Source organism: Fundulus heteroclitus, unplaced genomic scaffold (assembly GCF_011125445.2).
Source record: "Fundulus heteroclitus isolate FHET01 unplaced genomic scaffold, MU-UCD_Fhet_4.1 scaffold_85, whole genome shotgun sequence".
Classification (NCBI taxonomy): Eukaryota; Metazoa; Chordata; class Actinopteri; order Cyprinodontiformes; family Fundulidae; genus Fundulus; species Fundulus heteroclitus.
Genome location: NW_023397307.1, coordinates 953449 through 976195, shown reverse-complemented (window position 1 = coordinate 976195; position 22747 = coordinate 953449). Strand labels below are relative to the sequence as shown.

At 42.6% G+C, this 22747-nt stretch overlaps 3 protein-coding genes across 3 annotated transcripts; all 3 read right to left on the bottom strand.

The window, feature by feature from the left end:
• Positions 1-429: 429 nt before the first annotated feature.
• LOC118562288 (E3 ubiquitin/ISG15 ligase TRIM25-like) lies at positions 430-20743 on the bottom strand. Its single transcript, XM_036134569.1, has 2 exons — positions 18794-20743; positions 430-600 (listed from the first exon to the last, which is right to left on the bottom strand). The coding sequence occupies exon 1, from the start codon at positions 20567-20569 to the stop codon at positions 18908-18910; it is 1662 nt and encodes a 553-aa protein (XP_035990462.1). The 5' UTR covers positions 20570-20743; the 3' UTR covers positions 430-600; positions 18794-18907.
• LOC118562289 (tripartite motif-containing protein 16-like) lies at positions 608-2562 on the bottom strand. Its single transcript, XM_036134570.1, has one exon. The coding sequence runs from the start codon at positions 2365-2367 to the stop codon at positions 712-714; it is 1656 nt and encodes a 551-aa protein (XP_035990463.1). The 5' UTR covers positions 2368-2562; the 3' UTR covers positions 608-711.
• LOC118562274 (proton channel OTOP2-like) lies at positions 11380-14267 on the bottom strand. Its single transcript, XM_036134544.1, has 6 exons — positions 14012-14267; positions 13778-13914; positions 13641-13699; positions 12664-12806; positions 11720-12570; positions 11380-11636 (listed from the first exon to the last, which is right to left on the bottom strand). Exons 1-6 carry the CDS (start codon positions 14265-14267, stop codon positions 11466-11468), a joined length of 1617 nt encoding a protein of 538 aa, XP_035990437.1. The 3' UTR covers positions 11380-11465.
• Positions 20744-22747: the final 2004 nt, after the last annotated feature.

The following is a 22747-nucleotide window of genomic DNA, read 5'->3' as shown; positions in this document are numbered from 1 at the left end:
TATTTATTGAAAACACGTTCATTTTCATCAAAAATATTAGATTTAGGTCATAATTGTGGTATAAATCTGTAACGCCTCATTCAATGAAAAACCATAAATTCACATTATATCTCTTAATCACAGATTTTGCTGCTAAACACATCCTGTAAATTTTAAGTTTTAAATAAAACTATATTGTACAGCTGCATTGTAATTTTTACTGAAATACTAATTAGAGTTGTGGTGATTTTGTTGTTTTGAGGTTATTTACCTTAAAGATGTTTTAAATGAATGATTGAACATAATAAAACATTTAAAATATGATAATTCTCAGATGATAAATTTACAATATTAGATGATATCTGTTGTCTCATGTGTGTCTGGACTCAACAAAACGGGTCCAAACCAGAACCGGATCAAAGAACTGGTTCCACTTTTCAAACCTGGGGAATCATTTGACATTTTATTGCTCAGTTCACAGTTTTTGCTGCTAAAAGCCACAAGTAGGAAAAACAGCAAATATTCTGGTGCTGATCAGCTGGTTAAGAAAACAATGTTGAGAAATGAACAAACCCAACAGAACCAGAACATCAATTCTGAAGGAAAACAAGTGCTGACAATCTCTGACTATTGATTTATGTGCAGTTTAGACATAAAACAACTATCAAGAAAATAATCTGCTGGAGATTTTAAAACCAGAATCAAACTCACTGAACCTTCAGTGGATTCTGTCTATTTGGGTTTACAGAACTCAGCAGAACCTACAACATAAACTCCAGCATGTAGCGGCTGAGTGAAGGTGGTCTGGACTCTGTGGAGGAGAGTCATGGTTTCAGAGACGCTGTAGAAGGACAGAATACCTGCTCTGTGATCCAGGTACACTCCTACTCTGGAGGAACCAGGACCTGAGATGGAGGTCCAGATGTTGTTGTGACCAAATTCATAACCTCCTCGGTAACAATCTAATGTCCAAGATTTGTCATTAGCTCCAAATAAACATTCATTCCTTCCTCCTGCTCTGCTGATATTCTTGTATGCGACTGCTACACCAACTCCCTTTCTCCTCTCCACCTCCCAGTAACAACGTCCAGTCAGACTCTCTCTACTCAGAACCTGATAATAAAAAGTGAATCTGTCTGGATGACTAGAATAAGACTGAGGTTGATCCATCCATGTCACCTTCCTGTTCCCCTCTGATAATAACAGATCACTGTTTGCTGTGTTTGGATCCAGTGTGATTTCACATGAATATCTCAAGAATCCAGCTCTGCTCTTTGGTTCTGGTTCTGACAGTGAAACATCCACATCAGTGAGTCTCAGTGAGATGTTTGTCCATGCGTCTCTCAGGATGTCCTGTAGTTGATCTCTGAGCTCTGACACAGCTGCTGTCACATCCTCAAAGTAGCTCAGAGGACGGATCTTGATGCTGGATGAGTGTGTAGACTCACTGAGTGCTGACAGTGAGGGGTAGTTGTGGAGAAACTGGTTGTGATCCTCTGTGTCTGAGAGCTGCTTCAGCTCAGCGTCTTTCCTCTTCAGCTCAGTGATCTCCTGCTCCAGCTTCTCCTGAAGCTCTTTGACTCGACTCCCTTCAGTTTCCTGCTGGGATCTGATCTGCTGCTTCACATCAGAGCTTCTTTTCTGGATGAGACGGATCAGCTGAGTGAAGATCTTCTCACTGTCCTCCACTGTTTTATCAGCAGAGTGCTTGATGGCCTCCAGCTCCTGTTGAAGCAGCTTCACATCTTTCTCTCTGTCCTGGATTCTCTGCTGGATGTTTTCTCGTCTCACCTCCAGCTCTCTCTGTCTCTCAGTCCTTTCTGCTGCAGCTGACACTGTGTCGTGGCCTTTATGTTCATCCACAGGGCAGAGATAACAGATACACTTCTGATCAGTACGACAGAACATCTTCATCACCTCATCATGACGAGAGCAGATGTTCTCCTGGAGGTTCTTGGAGGGCTCCACCAGCTTGTGTTTCTTAAATGCAGCTGAATCATAATGAGGCTGAAGGTGTTTCTCACAGTAAGAGGCCAGACAGACTAAACAGGACTTGATGGCTTTCAGTTTTCTTCCAGAGCAGGAATCACAGGCCACATCTTCAGGTCCAGCATAGCAGAGATCAGCAGGAGCAGCTTGGAGTCCAGTCTTCTTCAGCTGCTCCACTAAAGCTGCTAACATGGTGTTTTTACTCAGCTCAGGCCTCGGTATGAAGGTCTTCCTGCACTGAGGGCAGCTGTGGATTCCTTTCTGATCCTCTCCATCCCAGAAGTTTTTAATACACTTCATACAGTAGCTGTGTCCACAGGGAATAGTCACCGGATCCTTCAGTAGATCCAGACAGATCGAACAGGACAAGGTTTCTCGGTCCAGCTGGTTCTGCTCCATTTCTCCTCTCGGTCACAGTGACTGTGTGAGTTTCATTTCCTGAAAACAGCAACAGCTCTGAGCTCTGATCTACGAATCACGTGTCAGAGCAGAGAGGCTGCAGCCAATCAGCTTTCAGCTCCAGCAGATGTTGCTCCACCAGCTTCAAGGTGTGTCTGAGAGCAGGAAGAACAGGGAGGGTTATCAGGTTTTACAGCCTGCAGAATAAGGAGCAGAGGTTTCCTTTATAAAGCTTGTGTACGCACAAAATGGGCCTGAAACGTGTGAATCACCATTTCCACGCAAAATTCAGATCTAGAATAAAAAATATTGTGGGGAAAATGTTCGGTCCTCACGGCAGCTCTGACCCAGGCTGACGCTCATTTTGGAGACGGAGGAAATTGGCGACACAGATGGTAAAGTGGTGAGTTGCAGCCAAACTGCGTCATGATTCCTCTCAGACGTTCAATTTCACTCCATATCAGATTTTAATCATAGATCAACTTCATCATTAGCCTTTAAAACAACAAAAAGGACCTTTAAATAAATAAAATAAAAATGCCCATAAGCCAACTTAAATCTTAACATTTTATCAGGGTTTTCTACCATCAATTTCCCCGATTATTACCAGGGTGACGTTTTTCATAGTTTACAAGATTATTGTGAAAAGGTGTGCAGCAATTAATTGCTGTAAACGGTCAAACACACTCATGCGTAATGCTGAGGATGCATTGGTACTGTTGGAAGACCTTGGATGAGGGAGAATTAGGAGGAAACACATTTTCAGGGATCAAATATTTCCTAACCAATGATGATGACTGGCCTTTATACCGCTTTAGACTCTGAGCTTTACATTCTGCCATAACCTGCAGGGGAAAGAGGCTACACCCGCCTCCAGGTGCTGAAAGGCAGCTCTCCAACCCCAGAGCGCAGAAAAGGTGACCATGCAGCACTCAGCATCCAACGGCTAACTAAAATGTTTTTTCTTTTTTTGGTGTTCATTTATATTTATTATTTTCTGGTGGGGGTGGGCAGTATGTATTTATTTGTTCTGTTCTTTTACAGCACTCAGAGTTTGAATTGTCTTGTTACTAAAATGTGCTACAAATAAAAATGCCTTGCCAACTGGTCACTAGGTGTTACGGTCACTGACCTCTAGGGGCTCTCTTCATGAGAGAGCTCTCTTTGTGTTTTAGTTCTACCTGGCTGCCACAGGTGCAATGTGTTGGAGATCGTCAGCCACTCCATAAAGAGCTTCACACCAGAGATGCCAGGTCCCTCGATTCTTTCTTTGGGCCTTGATCTGAAGTGATCTTGTTTGCAAACCAACTGTTTGTAAGAACCCTTAAATGGTTTTGGCTGTGAGCATTCTGTGAGCAACCCAAATGTCCGGGAGATTTGTTTTTTACATGGCACAGTTTGATTTGAAGGAGCTTTTGGGTAATCCTACTATTCAACAGTTGGATGTCTGTAGAAAAGATGGTTTATATGAAATTGCTTCATATTTTGGTATTCATGTATCTAAGTCTTTGCTTAAAAGTGAATTGAAGTCTCTTGTCTTTAGTAGCTTGGTTGAAAAAGGAGTACTCTCAGTGGAGATGGATAAAGAGGAGACCACTTTTCCTGAAACTGCTGATCAGTCTGAGGAGGGAGTGAAGACGCCACCTGCTGCTGCGAAGCCAGAGGGGGGAAAACCACCAGTCTCTCTCCAATGGTTTGAGCCCATCTCAATTGAGTCCCCAAATCCTAGTGCTGAGGCACGTTTAAAGGTACGTCTAGTTCGTCTAGAACTTGAAGCTAAAGAATGGGAACGGAAGGATGAATACGAGTTCCAGCTTAACTGCCGAAGACTTGAAGCTGAAACTGCAATCAAAATCCGTCAGCTGGAGCTACAGTCTCATAAACTGACCACTGTTCTCGCTACAGATTCTGGTGGAGGGGAAGACATCAAAACTTCCCCAGAAAAACCTTCTTGTTCTCCGGCATCTTCCACGTTTGACATCAGCAAAAATATTGCCCTGGTCCCACCATTCCGAGAGACGGAGGTGGAGGCATATTTTAATGCATTTGAACGTATTGCTGTTGCTCTTCACTGGCCCACAGAAGTCTGGTCCCTTTTGTTGCAGTGCAAACTGACTGGTAAGGCACAAGAAGTATGTGCAGCACTCACCATTGAAGACAGTCTTGTATATGACAAAGTTAAAGCTGCCATACTCGGGGCATATGAGCTGGTGCCTGAGGCATACAGGCAGCGGTTCAGGGCCTTAAGAAAATCCACTGCCCAAACATTTGTCGAATTTGCAAGAGAAAAAGGCATGCTATTTGACAGATGGTGTCAGGCAACTAAAGTTGCTGATTTTGCTTCACTACGTGAGTTGATATTGTTGGGGGAGTACAAAAACTGCCTTCAAGATCGCACAGTTTTGTACCTAAATGAGCAAAAAGCTTCCACTTTACAAGAGGCAGCTGTCCTGGCTGAGGAATTTGCCCTTACTCACAAAAATGTTTTTGTGTGTAAATCTGACCAACCCTCTCGTGACAAGACCTGGAAAGATAAGCTGCAATCCCAGGTTACAAACATTCTCACTTCCAAATCAGAGAGACAATGTTTTTATTGTCATAAGTTGGGGCATATTGTCTCTGATTGTTTGGCTCTGAAACGTAAACAGGCACCCCAACCACCAAAACCAGCTAAAGGGGTTAGCCTGGTCAAGACTCTGAGATCCTCACAGCTCTCAAAAATGAGTGAATCTGACAACTGTTTTAAACCCCTCATTTTTGATGGTCATGTCTCCCTAACAGGGCATTCGGAGGATGAGAAACCAGTGAGGATACTGAGGGACACTGGTGGTTCCCAGTCGTTCATCCTGTCAAGTTGTCTGCCATTTACTGCTGATACCTCCTGTAATACCAGTACTATAGTACAAGGAATTGGAATGGCCTATGTACCAGCACCCTTACAACATGTATATCTAAAATCCAAGTTGGCCTCTGGACTCTTCAAAGTTGTGGTGAGAAACTCATTCCCTGTGCAGGGGATTGAATTTATATTGGGGAATGATCTGGCTGGAGACAAGGTACTTCCTATTCCTGAGGTGGTGGATAATCCTAGTTGCATGACAGATGAAGATGAGATGTTGGAATCCCATTCTGATGTGTTTGCTGTCAGTGCTCTAACCAGGTCCCAAGCATCTAAGCTGAAGGAAGTGAACCTGGATGATTCAGTTCTTGGCTCTGCCTTGAGGGATGACAAGTTGTCAGCCGATGACCTTTCAGAATCAGCACCCCTCAAGGAGGACGTCACACCAAAGCCTGAGGTTTTTCTCCCATTATCACTGTCACGTGAGAGTTTGAGCCAAGCTCAGAAGAGTGATGGAACACTTGCTAAATGTTTTGAAAGTGTGAGTAATTCAATAAATGGCAAGACTCATAAGTTTTATATTGAGAAGGTATTGCTCATGAGAAAGTGGATCTCAAGGCCTGCTCTACAACAGACGGGTATTGAAGAGGATTGGGGAATAGTACATCAAATTGTTGTTCCTCAAAGTTATCGTGAACAAATACTGCAGCTGGCACATGATCACTCATGGTCAGGTCATTTGGGAATTACTAAAACCCATGACCGTATTCTGCAGCATTTCTTTTGGCCAGGCCTGAAAAAGGATGTTGGCAAGTTCTGTAGAACGTGTAGAGTTTGCCAAATAGCGGGTAAACCAAATCAGAGGGTTCCACCCGTCCCTCTTAAGCCTATTCCTGCAGTTGGTGAACCTTTTGAACGTGTTCTGGTGGACTGTGTGGGTCCGCTGCCCAGAACAAAAACTGGTAATCGGTTTCTCCTAACTGTCATGTGTGTTGCCACTCGTTTCCCTGAAGCCATCCCACTAAGGAAAATCACAGCACCCACCATAACTAAAGCTCTTCTGAAATTTTTTGCAACTTTTGGTCTGCCAAGAGTTATACAAACTGATCAAGGCAGCAATTTCCAGTCAAAATTTTTCAAGCAGACACTACAGTCTTTTGGAATTAAACACATTCCCTCCAGCCCTTACCATCCTCAGTCACAAGGCGCTCTAGAAAGATGGCATCAGACTATCAAGGCCATGATGCGCAAATATTGTCATGAGACAGACAAAAACTGGGATGAAGGACTTCCTTTTCTGCTGTTTGCAGCCTGAGAAGCTAAACAGGAGTCTCATGGTTTTAGCCCAGCTGAACTAATTTTTGGTCATAGTGTAAGAGGACCACTGAAGGTTCTGAGGGAAAAGCTCCTGTCAGCTGACACCCAACCACATTCTAATGTCCTTGAGTTTGTCACACAATGTCGGGAACGTCTATACCATGCTTGTTCGATAGCAAGACAGTCCTTGTCGACCGCCCAAAGAAAGATGAAACACCTGTATGACAAGAAAACTGTACAGCGAGCATTCAAACCAGGTGATAAAGTGCTCATGCTGGTGCCTACCCCCGGCCCATCTCTTTCGGCCCAATTTGCAGGCCCATATGTGGTAAAGAGCAAAGTTAATGACACAGACTACGTTATTCATACTCCTGATAGGAGGCGTCAAACACGCCTATGTCACATCAAAATGTTAAAACTGTTTCATTCCAGAGAAGATGACCATAAGGACACGTGTGGTGAGGACTCTCCAAAACCTGCATCCATCTCTCTTGTGTCTGGAAATACCCCTCATGATGGTTTGAAAAAGTGTGATGACCACTGTGGTAGGTTTCCAAACTCTGACATTCTCAGTTCCTTGGATACATATCTGTCCTATCTTCCCAGGGGTGAGAGGGAGGATGTAAAAAGACTAATCCAGCTGAACCCTGCACTTTTTGGAGATGTGCCTTCTAGGACCTCGGTACTGGAACATGATATTGACGTAGGTGATGTGTCTCCTATTAAACAGCATCTGTACCGCGGTCCGCCAGTCAAGAGGGAAATGATGAAAAAAGAGGTTCAATATCTACTGAAAAATGGTCTGGCTATACAGAGTCGTAGCTCCTGGAGCTCTCCCTGTCTTCTGACACCAAAGTCAGATGGCTCACAACGTTTTTGTACGGACTTCCGAAGAGTAAATGCAGTTACAGTTCCTGATTAACATCCATTGCCTCGTATGGAAGACTGCATAGACAGCATTGGTTCAGCCACCTATATAACCAAATTGGATCTGTTGAAGGGGTACTGGCAAGTTCCCCTAACTGCAAGAGCTTCTGATATTTCAGCTTTTGTCACTCCAGACCACTTCCTAGAATATACAGTGATGGCATTTGGAATGCGAAATGCACCAGCTACCTTCCAGTGACTGATGAATACCGTATTAAGAGACATTGAGAACTGTAACGTCTACTTGGATGACATAGTAATCTATCCCTCATCCTGGACTGATCATTTAACACTTTGGAAACTGTGTTTGTGCGTCTAGCTCAAGCCTCCCTCACCTTGAATCTGGCAAAATGTGAGTTTGCCAAAGCGGTGGTGACCTACCTGGGAAAGGAAGTCGGCCATGGCCAGGTACGTCCGGTGAATGCTAAAGTGGAGGCTATCCTAAGCTATCTGGTGCCAACCACAAGACGTAAGCTCCGGTGATTTTTGGGTTTGGTTGGATATTACAGATGTTTTTGCAGAAACTTTTCCATGGTGGTTGCTCCTCTGACCAACCTGTGTAGTCCGAAGGAACCATTCATGTGGACGACTGAATGTCAACATGCATTTGACTGTGCAAAGGCTATTTTATGCAGTGCTCCTGTATTGGCGGCTCCAGATTTCAACAAAATCTTAAAGCTGGAGGTAGATGCAAGCGCCACTGGAGCTGGAGCGGTGCTGCTCCAGGATGGACCAGATGATATCAGTCACCCAGTCTCCTACTACTTCGCTAAATTCAAACATCATCAACTGAACTATTCCACAATTGAGAAGGAAACATTAGCCATGCTCCTTGCTTTACAGCATTTTGAAGTTTATGTGAGTTCAACAAGTCCCGTTATTGTCTATACAGATCATAACCCGTTAGTCTTCCTGAACCGAATATATAACCACAACCAGCGGTTAATGCGGTGGGCTTTGCTGGCCCAAGAATATAATCTGGACATCAGGCATAAGAAAGGCACTGAAAATGTGATAGCTGATGTACTTTCCCGGATATAGTGCTCTTACCTCTCTCTAGTAAATGGTGAAGAAATGTTCTTATGTTATGAAGGAATTTATGGAAATATTCTTTTGACAGTGGAAGCTGGTAGGGGTTCTCTGCCTTTTTGTTTAACTGTTTTCTCCTGTTTTGTGGATAGCCAGGGAGTTTAGGTTTTGTACTTTTCTGTTCTCCCCTAGCAAGTGTTTTCTGCCAGAACTTCCCTTTTGTTGTCTTGGGGAGGGGTCATAACATAAGTGGGGGCTCGTCCGGGAGATTTGCTCCCCTAGCAAGTGTTTTCTTTTTATTTTATAATTACAGAGGGGGTTTGTTTGTTGTTTTGGCCTTGGAGAATAGAACGCACAAAATCCACCAGAAAGATTAACAAGAATCTTGCTGCCGACTCTAAACACGCATTTTTGTCTATTTTAGATATTAACGAACATGTGACTGAATCATGCAATAACCTCCTAAATGCGACAAAAAAATATAAATATTAAAAGAAAATCACCAGTTCATGCATTTCTGACGCAGGATTTTACCTGGTGGCATGGAAGGACCCAGAGAAAGGGTGGCCGTCAGTTTGCCTGAGGTAAATCTAAATGTACTATACTATAGTTTCAGCCACTGTACTATAGTTTCAGCCATGTGTTGCCTTTAAAAATAAACCACTAACGTATCGGTTTCTGTAAAAAAATGTTGGCATGATCCATATAAGTCATTTTATAATTAAAATTAACTTTGTGGAACAGTTATGCCACAACTGTGCCTGATGAAATTGATACAGGTAGAATAATATTGTCATAATGTCTGTCATGGTGTTTTCGTGTTTGGCCAACGTGCAGAACACACTCGTCAGTCAGGAGAATGGTTTAAGATGTTTGTTTAGGCTACGGGCTGTACAGGGTGGAGCATGGGCAGTGTTATGACGTAGAAGGCAACAGGGAGTGCGGGAGACAGGGAAGCACGCAGGAGAGTCTTTCCACTTAAAGATTTCATGCATCATTTGCAACTACTTAGGCATATTTAGTTACTTTTTTTGTTTTTTTGTTTTTTTCCCCCATGTTGTTGCCCAGACCCCGTTTAGGCGGGGTCTGGGCAGTTTGGAGGAATGTGGCCTTGACAGGTGCGCTTTTTTAGCAGCGGCTGGCTGGCTGCGTTCCTTGGCAACGCAAGGCCTCAGTCAATCGTTCCCCCCAAATGTTTGTTTGTTAAGTGTATGTGATGGACGGTTGTACTGGAACTGACTTTTCAATTGCAATGCAAATTGTAATTGACAAATAAAATTTGATTGATTGATGATTGATTGATTGATACTTTGACGCAATTGTTTCAGGTCCTACCCTGCTAACATAAAACAATTGTGCTAAAGTAACTATGCCTAAGTAGATGGAAATGTGCATATATTTTTTTCAGTGAACAGCAGTGTATGTAATACTTAGCTAGCAAGAAAACAATATTTACCACATCAGACATTTCCTTATCAACACCATCAACATAGTACACATGATGGGTGATTGAAAACTGTAGAATATTTAGTTATTTTCAACATAATCCTTCTTTGATGTCTCTCCAGAATGTACTTGCGATAGGACAAGTAAAAAAGGTGTTCAGGGGAATCAGCAGAAAAACGACAGAAGGCAAATCCAGTGACAATGAAGAAAATGGAAGGAAAAAAAATTAGGATTGAAGTTGGTAAATAAACGAACCAATAAGCATTTGCACTAACAACACGCCCACACTGTCGGACCTCCCAGAGGGGCGTGTTTGCTGCTGGTTGTCTGTGCAGTTATACCCTTTGGAAAAAAAAATCTGCTCCCAAGCCTAGTGCCTCAAAACGAAAGACAAATATGTGGGTGGGGCATTCAAAACTCAGACTGTCTGCCTTACGCCAGACGTGTGGTCACCCTACCGTAATCCGTTATTGTGTTCTTTCCTCTGTTATTGCAGTTTTGCAGTTGTTGTGTACCTCTGCAAGATTTTGTAATGTATGCTTTGTTTAATAAAAAAAATAATGGAAATAAGAATAAAACAAAACAATGGGAGGATGACGTCACACCCGGTAATGACGTGCAGTAGGGACGCCCACACAGCGCTGCGGTTATTCCTTACTCAAAGGGGTCAGAGCCGGCAGAGGCCTGACTGGCGTTGCCTGCTGAGTCCTAACAATGTCATTCTTTAGTTTTTTCTATAGGTACATTTGTTTTCTTAAATCCGCCATTGCTGGCAAGACTTTCCATTGTTCTTTTATAGATTATGAACGTAAAGGTTTTGTGAGCCCAGTTTTTCAAGCTTGCTCTTTGGCTATTATAGTGACACTTTTGTACCACCAGGGGGCTCCGTTAAGCACATACCCGTTTGTTCCTTTAGAAAGCATAAGATTTAAGATGAATGAGATATTTTCTATTCTATGACTTTAGTTTTGATATAACGCCTAGTTATATTATTGTGGGACCAACTGGATGATTTTTCAAAACTAAAATTCATGTTATTAAATCTGGGTCAATTATGTATATACATTTATTTATTATTTTTAGAACTAATAATGGGAAACCATTGTTGTTAATTGTGCACTAACACCAAAACATGGTCTCTGACAAATGTATTGCTTTACATTAGACTAAGGGTAGCAAAGTCAACTGCAATTGATAATAATAATAATAATAATAATAATAATAATAATAATAATAATAATAATAATAATAATAATAACATTGGCTTGGACTTAGATTCCTCTTTTTTATTGCTTGCAAACAGATATTACAGTGTAAACTGGATTGCACAAGATAAGCTTTACAAGACATTTAAATTGCAAAAATAAAGTTTTAATATATTTACATTGTTGCATAAACATACTACTAAATAAAAAATAGAAAAAAATAAAACAAGTTATTCAGCTTCTCCTTGACAAAAAATGCAAATCAAAAAAGGCTCCACAAAACAGTTAAAAATGCCAGTTTACAACTTTCTGTACACTCTTTTCCATGTGCTTATTTACAACTTCTGGTAGACTTCAAATAAACTGGCAACGGAGTGCATTCGGTAAAAGATGCCAAAAGGAAGGCCCACATTCACAACAGCAGCCCACATGCTGAACTGGTAGAACTGTGTTTCAGTGTCGTGATCAAACTGGGGATGAGCACCAAAGGCTGGCATTATCCACAGCTGTGAAATACAGAAAGAAGAGGCTTAGCGTCCGGGAAGTTGGCTGCTGTGAATGTGAGAGAGAACGGGAGAAAGATACTTACAATGACGTTACCCAGTAGCAGGAACGCGCAGACCTCTCTCAACACTCTCCTCCTCCACAGCTGTTTGTGTCTGTCTTCCGCTGCTCTACTGTGGCCACGTGCTTCAGTGTCAGGGTTGGATTTTTGGTCTAAGTCTCTAACTTGTAGTCCGCTTCCATCTTTGCTGGACTCCGCCGCATATGGATTTGCAACCACTGTGTCAGGCTCAGCCTCATGAAAGGGCTCCCGGTGCAGGCCCACAATAATGAAAAAGTTCTGTAGGCCGAGCTGGAGTACCATCAGTATGCCCCAACTCAAGTTGAGCCTGTTCAGGTGGCCCTTGGCCCCAGTTGCAACCATGGCAACAATGGAGAAATAACTAACAATGAATTGCCCCAGTGAGGCACCCACCAGCAGCCCCACGTCCAGACTCTGGGTGGGGTTCTTCTCCGGGATGTGCTCCCTATGGTCCACCATGAAGATAGCGCTTCCGACGATGGTGCAGACACACATCGTGGTCACAATGACTATGTTCATGACAAAGTGCATCATCAATGCTGTGTCATGGCTTTCTTTGTCAGAGAAATTCGTTTTCATATCGATTTCATACACAACGAAGGTCGCGATGCCTGCTGCCACGAGGAGGATGCCCAAAACGAGGCCAATGACCACATCCTTGAGGTTGAATCTGGCGTGGTGGTGGTGGTGGTTGCTTTCGGGCGCCGCTCGGCCCACATTCTTCCACATGACGAACGCCATGGTGGAGGCAAAGAGGCTGTACTCGATGTTGAAAGGGTACAGGTAGTAATAGGCATCCTTGAAGATGTCACAGGAAGTGTGGCTGCACGTACACTGGTCATCTCCATAACTGGCTGTAAGACCACAAATCATATAACACGATATAAAAGTGTTCCATTGTTTCTGCATATTGACTGCAAAAATCAGCTTTCATTTGCTGAGCCTACCGCTCTTGATGTACTGCTGCCGTCGTGAGAGCTTAGCGTGGTCGGTTGAGAACTCAGGAGAAATTGTTTGGTGATGGGACTCCTCTGTAACTTCAGTCATCCATAAAACAAGGTTTGTGGAGAGGGTGAGCATCAGTCCGCAGCTAAAATATGAAAAAAGGGGAAAGATTAACAATGATCAAGCTGAGTCACACCAACCCATCTGCTAAGTTTTCCTTTGACTGAGATTGACTGGCAATCTGTAGGTCACATACAGAAAAACCTGAATCATTCAATATTTAATTAATGTAACACCAAACAGTGAGCATTTTAATGTACTTTATTTAGTATTTTCTAAAAAATACTATGATGTTTAAATAGTTGATTTATGCATAAATGATGTATTTAATGTAATCCTTTCATATACTGTTTGAAACCCACTGCTTCTATTAGGGCACCTAAAGCAGTTTTCTTTTTTTTATGTTATAATCCTCAGACAAATAAGCAACGGCTTTACAATCAATCAAAATCACCCAGATATAACTTGATCAGCCCATTTTTAATTATTACAAAACAAAGGCAAAGAATCTGTCTCCCAAAAATAGCTGTTAAACAAAAGGTTATTAAGTGAGCTACTGGACTAGGATGAGCTTCTTGTAAAGGCCCATTTGGGTGAGGCACATAAACCAGCATTGGCAAAACCACATGGGCACGCCATAGAGGCCTTACTTGTGTCTTCGATGTGTTTTTTTTATCACCACATCGGTGCTAAACTCACCTTATCCCCCAAGTTGTGTTGATTTCCCACATACAGTATTAATTCAACTGACATTTGACCACAATGAGACCTGAGATCCAAAGTTTCCAATATTCCTCTGGACCCCATTTGTAAATGTTGGTTTAGAAGACACAACTTGAACTTTTATTTCTCTTAGGCTACCCCATGTGTTTGGGGACAGAAAGTTGGCAGATAATATACATACACCTTAAAAGCTTACCGTGAAAGGTTCTTTTGGACCTGCACACAGTCCCTTGAATGGTTCCAGAAAAAGTATGTCTACAAGTGCAATATGCAAAATATCAATACTTTTCAAACATCAGGACTGAAGAACATTAAACAATATTTGATTTCTACCTGTACGAGAACAAAGACAACTTGCACCACAGGGAATGCAACTTTAATGGCTGAATCACAGTGGAGGTACCCCACATAGCTGACTATCTTAAAGATGTCCATGATGATACTGAGGATTCCAAAGAGCAGAAGTCCCCCTGAAGGACAACCAACATTTAGAGAAGCAGACAATTATCGATTTGTCCAAATAAAACTCCTTACATTAAATGTTTAATTGTTAAAATTGTACTTTACCTCTGAGCCAAATGGGTCCCGCATGTCTATCCTTGAAGACAGAAACATTTCTTGCCCTGGAATTGTAGGTGAAATAGACCATCCAGATCGAGGTGAGCAGAAAGAGGAAGATGAGGAAACTCTGCAGGTCCAGGCTGCTGATTTTGACAATCTCTGAAGTGCCCGCGCTGACAAAGGCGCAACCCAGGATCAGGATGTTCAGGCAGATGAATGCAGAAAGCATCCACCCCCAGTGTTTGCCCCTGTCCCACGCCATCTCAGCTGAAGAGGTGTCCAGAATTTTTTTTTAAAGAAAACTAACTTAAGAGAGCTGAGTTACGTTATTAAATAATGACAAAGAATAAACTAAAGTGACCAGTAAAATGACCAAAATAAATATACCAAATAAATAAATAAAATAGCCTATTTAGGTGGGAATAGTACACTAGTAACTTCTCAGGTTTCATAATTGAGAGGCTGATGCAGGGCTGAGGTCCGAGGTTGTGGCGTGGGAAGACGCAGATGGCAGCTCATTCAAAATCTGTATATTATACTGTATATTATTATTTTTACCCATAAATCATGTCCGTCCAGTAATTTAGCACCATCTTGTTTGTTTGTTTGTATACATACATACACACACACACACACACACACACACACACACACACACACACACATACACACACACACATATATATATATATATATATATATATATATATATATATATATACATACACATATATATATATATATATACATATACTCAGTCAGATCTTTTAGAAATCAGGGTGTTTGATGTACTTTTCTCTGCTTCCATCCCTGCTACCCATTAGCACATATTGTGTTTATGCCAGAAAAATTGTAACTGTAAAGCATGAGGATTATCTATCAGACAATCTTACTTATGGAAGGTAATTCCCCAGGATCTGGTTCCTAGTGTCCTTTTATTTGCGCACCCATAAGAGGAGTAAAAGTCGGGCTTTCTGGGACATAGCTCTGGAAGTTTGCTTACTTTCAATAGAAAATCGAAATTATTTATTAAGTAAGACAATCATTTAATTCAATCAATTGGTCCCATGTAGCCCCTAAAGGGATGACATTTTCAGTCAGTTGATTCATCTGGAAATCGGGTGAGAATTCACCGGATTCAGAGTGTCTGAAAACATAAAGTACCATTTTCCTGTGGAAAGTACCACTTTCACGTGTATTCTCTCTGAGCGCAGCTTGGTCTGACCTAAGATGGCCGCTCTGTCGGCTCGCCTCTCACCCGACGACGGGGCGTCTACGTATTCATGTCTGTGCTCACGTTCACACAGGCGCAGCCTTTATCTCTGTTTATTTTTCCGTAAACAACTCGTATCATGTAAGTATGTACAAAAAAGAAACTAATTTATTTTCTCTTTTAAAAGTTTATGATTCAAGAATGTTCTTTTGCTATTGATTATTTGCTAATATAAAAATAAATTGTATTATCTTGAGTGAAACAGACTCGAAACACAATCTGTTGAAAAAGCATCCAATTTAGATCAGTGTAATGTCATTATGAAGACCTTTTTCAAAACGTGGAACTAATTTGTAACTGATAAATATACAACGGGTATTGAAATGTTCAGCTAGCTTCTGATTTTACGGCAGATATATTGTGTCTTTCTAGTGACATAGCTGGTCTACTTCTACCCTGAACAGGAAGTCCTTATAGATTATTTTAAGTTTATGGGTATGATGTGAAATATATGGTGTGGTGGTGAAGATTCTCAGTCATCCTGGTCATGATTAATCCAAAAAAAGGTTAAAAAAAATAAAACTGGATTTCTTTTCTGAAGCTGAAGGCGTTCTGTTTCCCATCCTGGAGTTCCAAGCTTTACAGACCTGCAGACGAGGCCTTTTTAGAGCTTAGATTCACCTGGAACTGGTCGCCCCCACAATGGAGAGTCGTTAAGCTCATCGTTAGCCTGGCTCAAAGGAGAAATGTTGTGGTCACATGTGTGGAGGAAAGATAAGATAAGAGACTTTATTGATCTCACAGTGGAGAAATTCACGTGTTACATCGGCTCAATGATCAAAAGAAGGTGCCAAAAGGAGGAAAAGGTGCATGAGGTATATGACCCGTCGCTCTGACCTCTGTGGTTATGAAGTCCTTTGAGCGCCTCGTGCTTTCACACCTGAAAGAAATCACCGACCCCCTCCTGGACCCCCTACAGTTTGCCTACAGAGCCAACAGGTCTGCAGACAACGCTGTCAACCTGGCCCTTCACTACATCCTCCAGCACCTGGACTCTGCAGGAACCTACGCCAGGATCCTGTTTGTGGATTTCAGCTCTGCCTTCAACACAATCATCCCAGCTCTGCTTCAGGAGAAGCTCTCCCAGCTGAATAGGGTAGTTCACGCGTGACGTCCCGCGTGACGTCAGCGCTACATCCGGGTCCCGCTGGTAGGCAAAAAACAGAGCTGCTCTCGTCTACTACATGACAAAACGGGTAATTTAGAGCGTACTTTTACTTCGTTTATTTTTGGAATCTAAACAATGCCTACGACTTGTTGTGCTCCCGGTTGCACAGAGAGGCATTCCAAATCATTGGATGTACGTTTCTGTCGTTTACCGAAGGAGGAAGGACGAAGAAAGAAATGGATATTTTCAATGAAAAGAGCGCAGGCAGACACTCCCAATGGACTGTGGGAGCCATCATACTACGAGAGAATTTGCAGTCTACACTTCATCTCCGGTAAATACAACTTAATTCTGCTCTAGTCATTGTTCTACTTAAATAGCGGCGGAGGGGAGGTGGCGATCGCTACACAGGCCGGAGAAGCGGTAGCAGCAGCAGCCAAGCAGCAGCGGCTGCAGCTGCTTCAGACAATAGCGGCGGAGCAGGCAGCGGCTGCTCCGCCCGTTCACGGGCTGCGGCTGCGGCTACAGCTGCTAGCAGCAGCAGCTACAACAGCTGCTGCTGCTATTACGCCCCCGTTCACGGGCGCTAGTATTTATGTGTTTACGCTGCAATGTCGCCGACACCGCCACCCATTTTAACAAGACAAAAACACCAAAATAATCCGTAGTGATTTTTTTTTTTCTTAACCTACCGGGCCTCTGCTGAGATGCGGCCTGTGTCCGACGCCGCTTTGTGCTGTTGCACAAACATGTGTGAACAACATCCATCCATCCATTTTCTGACCGCTTAATCCCTCATGGCGTCGCGGGTGTTGCTGGAGCCTTTTTCCCGATTTAAAATAACTGTAGCCGTCCAGTGGTTTCAGGGGCTTCCATGCTCTCTCGTCTGTACTGGCCTGCGTGTTTATAAGGCAGCTGTATGTCGCGGTACGGAGCACTTGGCCAGCATTTCACAGACTCGCTCCGTCCCGTCAGGCTTTTGCTGTGTGGATCTGGCAATCTGATACCATCAACCATCAACTTACTCTTAAAACGATCTTGTAGTACGTTATCTAAAGAAGAAAAATACGCGGAGAACTCGTCAGTTTCTCTGTTTGCGTCCGCCATTGTGTTTGCCTTTTGCCTACCGGTCCGGGGGGCATGCGCTAAAAACCCGCATCAAAACAATAACAATGAACTGGTCTATGTGCCCGACTCCACCTGCAGGTGGATCACAGACTTCCTGTCTGACAGGAAGCAGCACGTGAAGCTGGGTAAACAAGGAGGTTATGACACCACAAAAATATGTAACTATTGAATACAATGGTTACATTCAGACTTCAGTAATGGTGCAAGCTGCAGGACTGAACGGGAAATTTACGAGAGCCTTGTAGAGCAGATAATGCTTTTTAAAAAGCTTTAGATTGCATTTAACGGCCGAGTGTCAGAAAGCACATGTCTGTGGCAGACTGAATGTCTCCAGAAAGGGGGGTTAGTCCAGCCCCCTTTTGGAGCCGTGTGTGTGATAAAAGACATGTTCCCAGGGTAAACGGACAGACACAACTTACAATTTATGGAAGATACTTCGGGATAAGATTAGGCTATCTGCGTCGTTGATAAAACTTGTAAGTCGTCTCCCATTTGGAATTCCAAATTGTAATAAATATATGTTTTAACTGTTTCTGCCTTTGATTATTTGTGTCCTCTCTTGCTGCCAAATCATCGAACCAGATGGGTGAGACGGGCCGTGGTAATATTGGAGTAGGAACGGGCCCAGAGTTTTATCAGTGGACAGAAACAATGTCTCACTTTAATACTTAAAGTCTTTATTTATTGAAAACACGTTAATTTTCATCAAAAAAAATTGGATTTAGGTCATAATTGTGGTATAAATCTGTAATGCCTCATTTAAAGAAACCCCATAAATTCACATTATAGCTCTTAATCACAGATTTTGCTGCTAAACACATCCTGTAAGTTTTAAGTTTCAAATAAAACTATATTGTACAGCTGCATTGTAATTTTTACTGAAATACTAATTAGAGTTGTGGTGATTTTGTTGTTTTGAGTTTATTTACCTTAAAGATGTTTTAAATGAATGGTTAAACATAGTAAAACATTCAAAATATGATAATTCTCAGATGAGAAATTTACAATATCAGATGATATCTGTTGTCTCATGTGTGTCTGGACTCAACAAAACGGGTCCAAACCAGAACCGGATCAAAGAACTGATTCCACTTTTTAAACCTGGGGAATCATTTGACATTTTATTGCTGAGTTCACAGTTTTTGCTGCTAAAAGCAACAAGGAGGAAAAACAACAAATATTCTGGTGCTGATCAGCTGGTTTAGAAAACAATGTTGAGAAATGAACAAACACAACAGAACCAGAACATCAATTCTGAAGAAAAACAAGTGCTGACAACCTCTGACTATTGATTTCTGTGCAGTTTAGACATAAAACAACAACGATCAAGAAAATAATCTGCTGGAGATTTAAAAACCAGAATCAAACTCACTGAACCTTCAGTGGATTCTGTCTATTTGGGTTTACAGAACTCAGCAGAACCTCCAGAACAAACCCAAACTCCAGCATGTAGCGGCTGAGTGAAGGTGGTCTGGACTCTGTGGAGGAGAGTCATGGTTTCAGAGACGCTGTAGAAGGACAGAATACCTGCTCTGTGATCCAGGTACACTCCTACTCTGGAGGAACCAGGACCTGAGATGGAGGTCCAGATGTTGTTGTGAAAAAATCCATAACCTCCTTGGGAACAATCTAATGCCCAAGATTTGTCATTACGTCCAAATCCACATTCAGTCCCTTCTCCTGCTCTGCTGATATTCTTGTATGCGACTGCTACAAAAACTCTCTTTTTCCACTCCACCTCCCAGTAACAACGTCCAGTCAGACTCTCTCTACTCAGAACCTGCCACCAAACAGTGAATCTGTCTGGATGACTAGAATAAGACTGAGGTTGTTTCATCCTTGTCACCTTCCTGTTCCCCTCTGATAGTAACAGACGACTGTTTGCTGTGTTTGGATCCAGTGTGATTTCACATGAATATCTCAAGAATCCAGCTCTGCTCTTTGGTTCTGGTTCTGACAGTAAAACATCCACCTCAGTGAGTCTCAGTGAGATGTTTGTCCATGCGTCTCTCAGGATGTCCTGTAGTTGATCTCTGAGCTCTGACACAGCTGCTGTCACATCCTCAAAGTAGCTCAGAGGACGGATCTTGATGCTGGATGAGTGTGTAGACTCACTGAGTGCTGACAGTGAGGGGTAGTTGTGGAGAAACTGGTTGTGATCCTCTGTGTCTGAGAGCTGCTTCAGCTCAGCGTCTTTCCTCTTCAGCTCAGTGATCTCCTGCTCCAGCTTCTCCTGAAGCTCTTTGACTCGACTCCCTTCAGTTTCCTGCTGGGATCTGATCTGCTGCTTCACATCAGAGCTTCTTTTCTGGATGAGACAGATCAGCTGAGTGAAGATCTTCTCACTGTCCTCCACTGTTTTATCAGCAGAGTGCTTGATGGCCTCCAGCTCCTGTTGAAGCAGCTTCACATCTTTCTCTCTGTCCTGGATTCTCTGCTGGATGTTTTCTCGTCTCACCTCCAGCTCTCTCTGCCTCTCAGTCCTTTCTGCTGCAGCTGACACTGTGTCGTGGCCTTTATGTTCATCCACAGAGCAGAGATAACAGATACACTTCTGATCAGTACGACAGAACATCTTCATCACCTCATCATGACGAGAGCAGATGTTCTCCTGGAGGTTCTTGGAGGGCTCCACCAGCTTGTGTTTCTTTAGTGGAGCCACATCATAATGAGGCTGAAGGTGTTTCTCACAGAAAGAGGCCAGACAGACTAAACAGGACTTGATGGCTTTCAGTTTTCTTCCAGAGCAGAAATCACAGGCCACATCTTCAGGTCCAGCATAGCAGAGATCAGCAGGAGCAGCTTGGAGTCCAGTCTTCTTCAGCTGCTCCACTAAAGCTGCTAACATGGTGTTTTTCTTCAGAACGGGCCTCGGTGTGAAGGTCTCCCTGCACTGAGGGCAGCTGTGGATTCCTTTCTGATCCTCTTCATCCCAGAAGTTTTTAATACACTTCATACAGTAGCTGTGTCCACAGGGAATAGTCACCGGATCCTTCAGTAGATCCAGACAGATCGAACAGGACAAGGTTTCTCGGTCCAGCTGGTTCTGCTCCATTTCTCCTCTCGGTCACAGTGACTGTGTGAGTTTCATTTCCTGAAAACAGCAACAGCTCTGAGCTCTGATCTACGAATCACGTGTCAGAGCAGAGAGGCTGCAGCCAATCAGCTTTCAGCTCCAGCAGACGTTGCTCCACCAGCTTCAAGGTGTGTCTGAGAGCAGGAAGAACAGGGAGGGTTATCAGGTTTTACAGCGTGCAGAATAAGGAGCAGAGGTCGCCTTTATAAAGCTTGCGTACGCACAAAATGGGCCTGAAACGTGTGAATCCCCCTTTCCACGCAAAATTCAGATCTATAACAAAATAAACTTGAAGGGAAAATGTTCGGTCCTCACAGCAGCTCTGACCCAGGCTGACGCTCATTTTGGAGACGGAGGAAATGGGTGACGCAGATGGTAAAGTGGTGAGTTGCAGCCAAACTGCGTCATGATTCCTCTCAGACGTTCAATTTCACTCCATATCAGATTTTAATCGTAGATCAACTTCATCATTAGCCTTCAAAATAACAAAAGGACATTTAAATACATTAAATAAAGATGCACATAAGCCAACTTAAATCTTAACATTTTATCAGGGTTTTCTACCATCACATTCCCTGATTATTACCAGGGTGACGTTTTCCATAGATTACAAGATTATTGTGAAAAGGTGTGCAGCAATTAATTGCTGTAAACGGTCAAACACACTCATGCGTAATGCTGAGGATGCATTGGTACTGTTGGAAGACCTTGGATGAGGGAGAATTAGGAGGAAACACATTTTCAAGGTTAAAATATTTCCTAACCAATGATGATGACTGGCCTATATACCGCTTTAGACTCCGAGCTTTACATTCTGCCATAACCTGCAGGGGAAAGAGGCTACACCCGCCTCCAGGTGCTGAAAGGCAGCTCTCCAACCCCAGAGCACAGAGAAGGTGACCATGCAGCATCCATCTGCTGCCTAAAATGTTTTTCTGCAGTGTTCAATTATATATATATTTTTCTGGGTAGGTGGGGGTATACTTTTCTTTGTTCTGTTCTTTTATGGCACCTGGTCACCATGCAAATTCATTTTTATAGCCCCTTTTAGTACAAAGACAAAGCAAAGGACTGCAACCATGAAAACAAGATTAAAACAAGAATTGTTTTGCCACAGTTCTGGTGAGACAGTAACAAGTTTGAGTGTAGAGAGAAGCTGAGAGTTTCTCTGGGATGGTGCATTGTATGTTAGCTCGCTTTATGTTAAACTACAGACAAATGTGACACTTGAATTAGTTCAGGGAGGGTTTTTCATGGAGGTCAAGAAATTTGGGCCGACGGGTTAAGCTGCAGTGAAGGACAATTCAGGACATCTAGGAAGTTACACAAGTTTCTCCCAAAAAAAAGTGTTGCCACCAGCGCAGAGCTTGCTCAAAATGGACAAGTCAAGTCGAGTTGTCAATGGCCCAGAAAGGATGGAGAACTATTTGAGGTGCCAGCAGTGAAGCATCTTGACCTGGTCCACCTATAGGGTTCCTTCTCATCCAGGGGAATGAGCTTGTTTGCCGTTTCTTTGACAATGATTTGTTTTCACAAAATGATGGAGCCCCAAAGTAACTAAAACAATCAGATCATCAAAATTGTGACCTTGTGGTCAGAAAACGCCTCAAATCTGGTACCTTTACTGAGAACGTGAGGTCTGTTCCCTAAAAGAAGGCGGAGAAACAGAACCTAACAAAATGTGAATGATCAATCCCTGTCAGTCAGGATTTGGTCCAGACGGTGACATCCAGCAGGTCAGAGAGATCTGCTGAAGTTACAAAGAAGAACAATAAAATGTTATTCGAACTCTAGCAGACTGAAGGTGCAGAGCCTGTTGATTTTTATCTGCAGAAGAGTGCAGAAAGCAGCAAAGACCTGCAGTCCTGCTGCGTGCTGATCCATCTGTCAGTGTGTGTCATTATATGTAATCACTGTTGGTTTAGACAGTCCTGGTCCTTCTAAGATGCTTGTTGTATTTTTAATCTGATAAACCACTTCTGTTGGTTTTTCAGAATCAGAATTATGTTTATTGCCAAGGAGGTTTGCACTTACAAGGAATTTAACTTGGTGTTGATGGTGCAGACAAGAATATATATATACACATATATATACACACACACATATATATATACACATATATATATACACACACACACATATATATATATATACACA